We start from the raw sequence: 9,685 nt of genomic DNA on the forward strand, positions 1-9,685 counted from the left end.
TCCCACGCGATGATGTAGCTCGCCTTCACTGCCCCTAACATGAAATAAAATGTACAACAAAGATATTGAGACACCCCTCTTTGAAAACAGCCACATTTAACATTAAAGGAGAACTGAAGATGATGTATGATATTAAAACGAACCTTCATGTGTCTCTCGAGACTTTGAGAAAGCTGCTTGCTGTTTTTGAAGGTTTGAGGCAAGCTCATTTAGCTTTTCAGTCCTGCGTTGCCCGGTGAATTGGCTGTATTTGTCGGCGTGGGTCTCGTAATGTTTTTTGACATTGTATTCCTTCGGTACAGCCACTTGTTGCGAACAAATCAGACAAACAGGTTTTCTCCCTACTTCCCAGAAAAAGTATTTCTCTCTCCATTTTTCCTGAAAGATGCGACCCTCAGAATCAACTTTTCTCTTTTTAGGCTGTTGTTGCTTGTGAACGAGCAACAACTAGCCTACTCTACATTAAATCCGGGTCATTGCACCTGCGCGTGCTGCAGCAAGCAGAGAGCAGCTAAAAACGAACCGATGGATTACACGAAAATGGAATCAAATTGAAACATTAGATTTAAAATCATTACGAAAAAAAACCACAACATTCGATTTTTATTAATTTATTATTTAAAAAAAAAAAGTCTCATGAACCACCGGGCCGGATGTGATGACCAATCGGGCCGTATCCGGCCCGCGGGCCGTTACCATGGCACCCTAGACCTAGGGCATCCAGACTTTCCCCTACACAAACTACACTGTTCTCACGCTCACTGGCCTTCTCTAAAGCCTGGACACGTGCTTCTTGCACTATAATCTTCTCCGTCAGAGAGCTAACTAATCTGCACTTATCACAAATAAAGCTATCACTAGCAACGGAGGAAGAATGACTAAACATCCTGCACTCAGCACACTGAACAGGCTGAAGGTGTGCCATGATGAAAGGATTCATGTACCTTAATCAAAGATCTGTTGATATTAAAGCAGATCCGATGTGGATGGCCTCCGCTTGTGGTCTTTACGCAGGAGGAGAAAAAAAAAGAAAGCTTCCAGTCTAGGTGTTCTTCCGAAAAAAGAGAGAGAAAAAAACGAAAAAGGAAAGCGAAAGTGGAAAGTGCAAAAAGGAAAGTGACAGTACAAAAAAAATGAAGAGTATACTGGAAAATTATTTGTAGAAAAAAATGTAAAAAGATTAGTAATTAACGCCAGCACTCACGGAAAAAAAGACTTGTCGCAAACAACTTGGGAACCAGGAAGTGCGTAGCACAGAATGTGCATGCGCAACCCAATCGCCAGCAATGGTTCACAAGAGTCAGGTATACAAAGTGAAAAACTGCTGAAATGTATGAGTTTACATGCAAATTTTCAAGGACTGTGCAGCAATGTTCATACGTGATGGTAACTGCAATAACAACTGAAGTGGTGATGATCCTTGTGGTTTTCCAGAGAGGACACTTTTTGATGGACTGACATTTCAACCACATGTGAAGCTCTGCTGCAAAAGTGTCCATTTCAAGTCCTGTTTTTTTTTTTACTGTACAAGATCAGAGTATTCTGCTTCAGAAGAGACAAATATTTTCTTAAAAATCATTAACAACCTCATCACATGGTGGTGAGTGTTTTCTGGAGGGGACATTTTTGATGGACAAAGGATACTGTTGGAAGCACTTAGTTTGCAAAAAAATGAAAAAAAAAGTAACTTCCACTTAAATATTTTTCTACTGTGAATGAAAGTATATGTCCCAAAGTAAAACCTGGTTTGTGCTAAATATGCAGCTCTGAATTTAACCAGTAAAATCTAGGCGTAATAATTCAAGTCAAATTAAATTAAATGACCACAAGGTCAAAACTGAGCCTGTATTTGACTCTTACAAACATTTTTATAAGAATGTATAATGGCGCTTTTCCACTACCAACGTGGCTGAGTTGGGCTGAGCCGTGCCGTGCTGAGTCGAGCTGAGTGGGGCTGTTGGAGTTGCATTTCGACTACAACCGTGCTGAACCGTGCTGGCTGGAAGTGGGTGGACACATTGGGTGGAGTTAGCGAAAGTGGGTGGACGTCACGTGATGTCGTTAGGCGGCGCAAACAGTGACATCAGTGATCTTTTAAGCGGTAGTCTCACGACCCGGATAGTAAACAATAAACATGTAGTCGTTAGTGTTGCTGGTCTTGGTGCTGTGGCTTGTTGTCACCGACAACGCCAACAGATACTGGCAAGAGCGTATAGATGAGGCGAGGCGCATAAGGCTTCAGAAATTCTCGTAATTCGTAATTCTTCTTCTTCCGGGTTTATGGTGTTTACAGATCCCAGCGTGCTTGCGGGGCGTGTGGGCATGTGAGGACACGCCTCCTCACCAATCAGTGCACAGGGGAGTGTCTCCTCACACCCCTAGCCCCACTCGGCTCGGTTTGGCTCACCTCAGCCCCACTCCAAAACCGTGCGAGTTTTGGGTGCTAAGTAGGGCTGAAGCGAGCTGAGTCGTGCTGCTCTAAGGTAGTCAAAACGCGAGCTGTGTCGGGCTGAAGTGAGCTGAAGCGAGCTGAAGTGAGCCAAAAAAGGGTAGTGGAAAAGGACCATTATGCCGCTTTTCCACTACAAACGCGGCTGAGTCGGGCTGAGCCGTGCCGTGCTGAGTCGAGCTGAGTGGGGCTGTTGGAGTTGCATTTCGACTACAACCGCGCTGAACCGTGCTGGCTGGAAGTGGGTGGACACATTGGGTGGAGTTAGCGAAAGTGGGTGGACGTCATGTGATGTCGTTAAGCAGCGCAAACAGTGACATCAGTGAGCTTTTAAGCGGTAGTCTCACGACCCGGATAGTAAACAATAAACATGGAGGACATGGAGTCGTTAGTGTTGCTGGTCTTGGTGCTGTGGCTTGTTGTCACCGACAATGCCAACAGATACTGGCAAGAGCGTATAGATGAGGCGAGGCGCATAAGGCTTCATAATTCTCGTAATTCTTCTCCTTCCGGGTTTACGGTGTTTACAGATCCCAGCGTGCTCGCGGGGCGTGTGTGGGCATGTGAGGACACTCCTCCTCACCAATCAGTGCACAGGGGAGTGTCTGCTCACGCCCCCAGCCTCACTCGGCATGGTTTGGCTCGCTTCAGCCCCACTCCAAAACGGTGCAAGTTTTAGGGGCTAAGCAGGGCTGAAGCGAGCTGAGTCGTGCTGTTTTTTGGTAGTCAAAACGCGAGCCATGTCGGGCTGAAGTGAGCTGAAGCGAGCTGAAGTGAGCTGAAAAAGGGTAGTGGAAAAGGGCCATTAGAGACATTACTGCTGTAGGTAGGGCTTGTGTGTCCCTATAAAATTGGGTCTAAGAAACTCCAGCATATACGTAAATACTGGACCTAGTTGCAGGAGTTAGTTGGTGTTATTCAAAAAGACAACCATGATTGTGAAACAGCCCAAAAAGCCTCTGGCCACATTTGATGCTGTGTCGTAGCAATTTGTTGGACCAATAGGCAACTCGAAAGTGTGTTGCAGTCGCTGTGTGCAAATTGGCCACTTGCATCAAGTACAAAGCTGTAACAAGACATTAGCACTCTGGTGAAAGTAGAGATGTTGTTAGTAAGCCCACTGCCCACTGCTGTATTTATGTGGTATTCATGGAGATTTGACAGAGAATGATATGTAGGTACAGTAAATGACCAAACATTGCGTAGGCGAACAAGAGTGTGTCCTGGATTTCTTTGGCACACACTATAACATAGGTGGTGTGATATGGCCCAAAGTTAGTTTCCTATGAATACATGTCCTGTATTTTATTCTTCTTATTGTGCAGCAAATTACCAACAAATACAGTGCCTGGCCAAAAAAAAGTTGCCTTTTGGATTTAAATAAATAACTACTTAAGAACCTTTGATTGGTTAATTGCTGCAGTGATTAATGTATTTCAGCTGGCAGCAATTCTTTTAACCCTAACTGATGCAGTGAGTAGCTTCTCCTTTGTTGACCAACCATGTCAAAGATGTATCTCGTGGTTATAGAAAAGATTTTACTGTGTTTCAGAAGGATCAAATTATTGACCTGTATCAAGCAAAGAAAACAATGAAGGATAGTGCTGAAATTACTGAAATTGGGTTAAGAACTCTCTAACGCATTATTAAAGGAACAGTCCACCGTACTTCCATAATGAAATATGCTCTTATCTGAATTGAGACGAGCTGCTCCGTACCTCTCCGAGCTTTGCGCGACCTCCCAGTCAGTCATACGCGCTGTCACTCCTGTTAGTAATGTAGCTAGGCTCAGCATGGCCAATGGTATTTTTGGGGGCTGTAGTTAGATGCGACCAAACTCTTCCACGTTTTTCCTGTTTACATAGGTTTATATGACCAGTGACATGAAACAAGTTCAGTTACACAAATTGAAATGTAGCGATTTTCTATGCTATGGAAAGTCCGCACTATAATGACAGGCGTACTAACACCTTCTGCGCGCTTCGACAGCGCATTGATATGGAGCTCAGTATCAATGCGCTGTCGAAGCGCGCAGAAGGTGTTAGTACGCCTGTCATTATAGTGCGGACTTTCCATAGCATAGAAAATCGCTACGTTTCAATTTGTGTAACTGAACTTGTTTCATATCACTGGTCATATAAACCTATGTAAACAGGAAAAACGCGGAAGAGTTTGGTCGCATCTAACTACAGCCCCCAAAAATACCATTGGCCATGCTGAGCCTAGCTACATTGCTAACAGGAGTGACAGCGCGTATGACTGACTGGGAGGTCGCGCAAAGCTCGGAGAGGTACGGAGCAGCTCGTCTCAATTCAGATAAGAGCATATTTCATTATGGAAGTATGGTGGACTGTTCCTTTAAAACCTGGAAGGATAGTGGTGAACCATGAACCAGAGATACAGAAATCAAACAACATTAGAAGGGCAGAGATACATTTCATTTATCCCAAAGAGGGAAATGCAGCATTTTGAAAATGAAATGAAACAAACAAAATGGGAACGTATCCACAACTTTCCCAAACTCTGAATTTTTCCCATGAATCATTGCCGTGTCACAGTGGAAGTCGGGATCTTTCTTCCACTCCACTGCTAGGTAGGTAAGCTCAAAGATGACTAAAAGATGGTTACATGGGTCCGATTTTCTGACATGCTCTGGGGATAATATGATCAAAGTGCCCCATCTGTTTACCCTCACGGAATGGATAGATGACATGAAGTTGTGGCCTGACATCAGCTACGTTGATATTGTCAGTTATTTTATTCTTAGCAAGGGTGTTGATGGTGAAGAGCTAAGGAACTACAAAAGCACAGAGGCATACAGTTATCTACACAGTAATAAAATTGCCAAAATTATGTGTAAAAGAGAGGGCGAGTTTGTTTGCTTAAAGGCTGAAGTTGAGCCTAGCCAGAGCAAAAAAAGGGAAATCCTGCAGTCATGAGGCAGCTATCATCTGGAAGGTAGGCTACATCAGAGTAGAGCGATTGTATTATTGTACTGGTTTACTAATAATGTAGTGTTTATATAGTGCAAGTCGCTTTGGACAAAAGCGTCTGCCAAATACCATATAGGCTCAATACGGTATGTATATGTATAGGCTCAAGAAACAAAAGCTAAGAGAGAAGCATAGGCTAACCATTTTAATGCAAACTCTGTCAAACTTTGGAAACAATAAGCATACCATACTTAAATAATTCCTTGTCTATGTATTTTTCCAAGTTCCTTCAACTTCTTAACTACCCGAAGAGGACGAGGTTCTCTTCACCTACCCCAGTGAACATTCAGGGAAAGGACATTGAGATCGTTAGAAGCTACAAGTACCTGGGTGTTCATCTGAACAGTAAACTGGACTGGACTGATCATACACATGCCCTGTACAAGAAAGGCCAGAGCAGACTCCACCTGCCGAGGAGGATCAGGGCCTTTGGAGTACAGGGTCCACTTCTGAACTCTTTTTATGACTCTGTGGTGGCATCAGCCATATTCTAGAGAGTTGCCTGTTGGGGAAGCAGTATCACAACAGCAGAGAGGAAAAAACTGAACAAACTGATTAGGAAGGCAGGATCTGTCCTGGGCTGTGCACTGGACTCAGTGGACGTTGTGGGGGAGAGGAGGATGTTGGCCAAGTTGTCATCCTTAATGGCAAACACCTCCCATCCACTGAAGGAGACAAGAGCAGCATTGGGCAGCTCCTTCAGTGACCAGCTCCTCCATCTGCAGTGTGTTAAGGAGAGATACAGCTGCTCCTTCCTCCCTACTGCTTTGAGACTGTACAACCAGCACCTCACCAAGCACAGCACCAGTCACTCCTCACAATAATGAACAATACTGTCCAGATCACTTCTACATCCATATGTAAGGTCCTCTAAAATAACACTGTATTTTATACTCTATATTGGATTGCCCTATTTTCTGTGTAATTAACTCCATTTACCATAATGCCTTGTGGTTTGGAATATTTTCACTGTTCTGATGTGTTGTGACGTTCTGTGCATTCGGACCAATCAGACTTATTTGCTCGTTGTAGTTTTATTTGAATTTTGATGTCAGCCAATGGTAATTGGTATATGTTTAATGCCCGCGAGTTCGCGGGCTTTTTGAGATGTTTCATCACTTCGCGAGGGAGAAGCTCACGGAGTTCCCGCCTGCTGCCGAGCAGAGAGAGATCGCGTTGTTTGTGAGCTCTATTTCAGCACTTATTTTGCAGACAGGTTTTTTTTTATAGTTTGGTCTGCTTGTGGCCATAAACTCCGGTGTCACTCCAGTGAGTGATCTTGCTGTTTTTTTTTTCTGCGGACACATCTGCCCTCCGTGCTGTGCCCACCGGAGCGCTTTCGTCAGTCCCGGGAACTCACTGTGTCGGGTCTGGGACCCAGCCCGCTACCGAGGGGTTTGGGGTGAGCAGCATCTTATTCGAGCGAGCTAACCCACAGCAATAGCTAGCCCTCTGCTCAGGAGCATCTGCTGCGTGACTGTACCGACATCTGTAACCTGATCCGTCTGGTTTGACCGGTGGATTGTGAGTAACGCGAACCCACACTTACACTGACACACACACACACACACACGCGTTCCTCTGGTCTCGCCTGGATAGCCAGCGTTTTAGAAGGGCATTGCAGCGGTTGCTGTTCTGTCTGCAGTTCACAGAGCTGCCACCTGTGCACCAACGGGCCCCAACTGCGCGCGCGTTTTTCTTTCTTGTCCACTTCTTTTCTTTTGATACTTTACCCAGTTTTATTTTCTTACTATGTACTGCTGGTATACACACTGTTGATGTGCTATCTGTAACATCTCTATTATGTAGGCTAATTGTTTCCGCTCTTCTTGTGCCGGTGTTACTATTTTCTTGGTGATTACATTGCATGCTTCTTTGGGAGCATTTATTGTCAAATACTATTATTATTATTATTATTATTATTGCTTATTAATAAATATAATCATTATTATTTAATTATATCTTGGGTGTATTGGCTGCTCATTTGGTTGTTTATATTTGAACATTCTGACATGCACACTGCAGACTAGCTATTAGTTCTTTCACTCATGCTACTGTTATTTTAAAGTCTGAGGAAATACACCATACACTAGCTTCAAAGGTAAGTGTAGTATTTTCGCAGTGGAGGCACCGCGCTGTTAAATTTATCATTTATTAGATTTATGCTTATTATTCTCTCTCTCTACTCATACTTGTACCCTTATGGTATCAGGAATCTCAGCCAGCTCACCACTCCACCGCTGAGAACTTAGGACCCTGTTGCGCCATTATTTATTGGGATTTAGGGTAACTCTTTAGTAGCCTATAGCCTACTGTGCTGGGTAATCAGCACCTGTCCAAAAAAAAAAAAAAAGGGGGTTACATTTTGGAGGCACCGCTGGGATTTTCCTGTTTACCAGAACAAGTAGATCGCTGTGTTTTGCTTAGTGTTTGTGTTGTGTTAGTTATTGCTGTTTGCTGGGCAGTTTTTTTTTTAAACATGGACCTTAGTCAGGCTGTTGAGTGGAGCCGTGAGGAGAATGTGGAGTTGTGTCATGCCATTTTACTTAGCAGAGTGCCATTGGAGGCCACTGATGATGTGGTTAGCCGTGTGCTCAGCACAGTTAAGGTTCTGGGTAGGACCCGGATACGCGGTCGCCGTGGTGACAAGACTGGTAGGCACCTGTACATTTTAGTCGAGACTTCTGCTGAGTTGGATCAGAGCTCTGTCCCTCCTGAAGTGGGAATTGTAGGTGAGGCAGGTCCATGGGCTGTTCATGTAGTGAGTAGTTTGCTGCCTGCTAGTCCTGTTCTTGAAAGTGATGGATTCGAAGCCAAGCTATTTTCATTATTACAGCAGGAAGGCAAGTCTATGGGTGATGTGAAGGCTGTTTTGGGCACGCAGCCTCCTAAACCTGATGTCAGCATGGATCTTGTGAATGCCATAGGCCAGCTCGTTGATCGCTGTAACCAGGCATCTGTTGATGTGCCTGGCTATAGAAAACTGAGGCTGTTTTCCGGTTTACGGCCCGTTCCCCCAGGCGAGGAAGAATATGAGGCCTGGATGGAGCAGGCTACTCAGATGATTACTGAGTGGCAGTGCAGTGATGCTGCTAAGCGACAGCGCATTGTTGAGAGTTTGCGTGGGCCTGCTGCGGATATAGTAAGGTTTTTGAAAGTCAGTAGCCCATCTGCTACTGCTACTGATTACTTAACCGCTCTTGACACTACTTATGGATCAACTGAGAGTGGGGCAGACCTTATGGCATCGTTTCGCCATACTTTTCAAGAAGATGGTGAGAAACTTTCTGCTTTCTTGTATCGCTTGGACAAGCTTCTCCACCGTGCTCTTTTGAGAGGAGGGATTGAAGCTGCAGGCCTGAATCGTGCACGTCTGGAGCAGTTGTTCAAGGGTGCTCTCACCACTGACATTGTGGCTTTACGTGTGCGACTTCTGCACACTTTGCAAGCTCCGCCTTCTTTTTCCCAGTTAATGCGAAATGTGAGAGAGGAAGAGCACTGGGTAAGTGCAAGGGAGAGTGCAAAGGTTTCTGTGGCCTCATCTACATTTTGCCAGGTTCCTGTGACTGCTGCTGTCGCTCTTCCTCATGTGCCTGTTACTCCCCTGGCGTCTGAGGTTGACAGTCTGAGGAAAGAGGTCAAGGAGCTGACGTCTTTAGTAACTAAACTTTTGACTGCTACTACCGTGGCTCCTGAAAATCCTCAAGTCTCACAGTTTGGTGTAAGCCACAGCACAGAAACCACAGCCCCAGCTGTTCCCACAAGGGCTGTTTCTTCGAACCTGCCGAAGTCTACGACATCCTCTTCTGTTCCTGCCATTTTTTGTTACAAGTGTGGAGAAGACGGCCACACCAAGCGAGAGTGCACACGCCCTGAGAACTTGAGGGTAGTGAATCAGAAGCTGCTTAAGAGGGTCACGCAGCAGGGAAACTTCCCCGGAGCTCAGTGAAGGAACGGCACAGAGCTCCATCACACAAAACACGTTCCGCTCATTGTTCACCTCCAATCAAAGTCAGCCAATCACAACTGCCGTCTGGGTTAGTGGGGCCCTCGGCTGAGGTGCCCGTGCAGATAGAAGGTATTTATGCTAAAGCTCTGCTTGATAGTGGTTCTCAGGTCACCATCTTGTATCATAGCTTTTATAATGCATATTTGAAGCATTTGCCACTGCAGCCAGTGGAAAATCTGGAAATATGGGGTTTGAGCTCTCACAAATACCCATATGATGGATATTTACCTCTTA

At 45.0% G+C, this 9,685-nt stretch overlaps 1 protein-coding gene across 1 annotated transcript; it reads left to right on the plus strand.

Moving 5' to 3' along the window:
• The first annotated feature begins 7,921 nt into the window (after window positions 1–7,921).
• Window positions 7,922–9,391, plus strand: LOC132895782 (paraneoplastic antigen Ma1 homolog). The gene has a single exon (XM_060936615.1). It carries the CDS (start codon window positions 7,922–7,924, stop codon window positions 9,389–9,391), a length of 1,470 nt encoding a protein of 489 aa, XP_060792598.1.
• Window positions 9,392–9,685: the final 294 nt, after the last annotated feature.

The sequence above is a fragment of the Neoarius graeffei genome, chromosome 12 (genome assembly GCF_027579695.1).
Source record: "Neoarius graeffei isolate fNeoGra1 chromosome 12, fNeoGra1.pri, whole genome shotgun sequence".
Taxonomy (NCBI): Eukaryota; Metazoa; Chordata; class Actinopteri; order Siluriformes; family Ariidae; genus Neoarius; species Neoarius graeffei.

Coding starts and splice junctions, on each gene's coding strand:
- LOC132895782 (XM_060936615.1), top strand. CDS start 7,922: ATGGACCTTAGTCAGGCTGTTGAGTGGAGCCGTGAGGAGAATGTGGAG.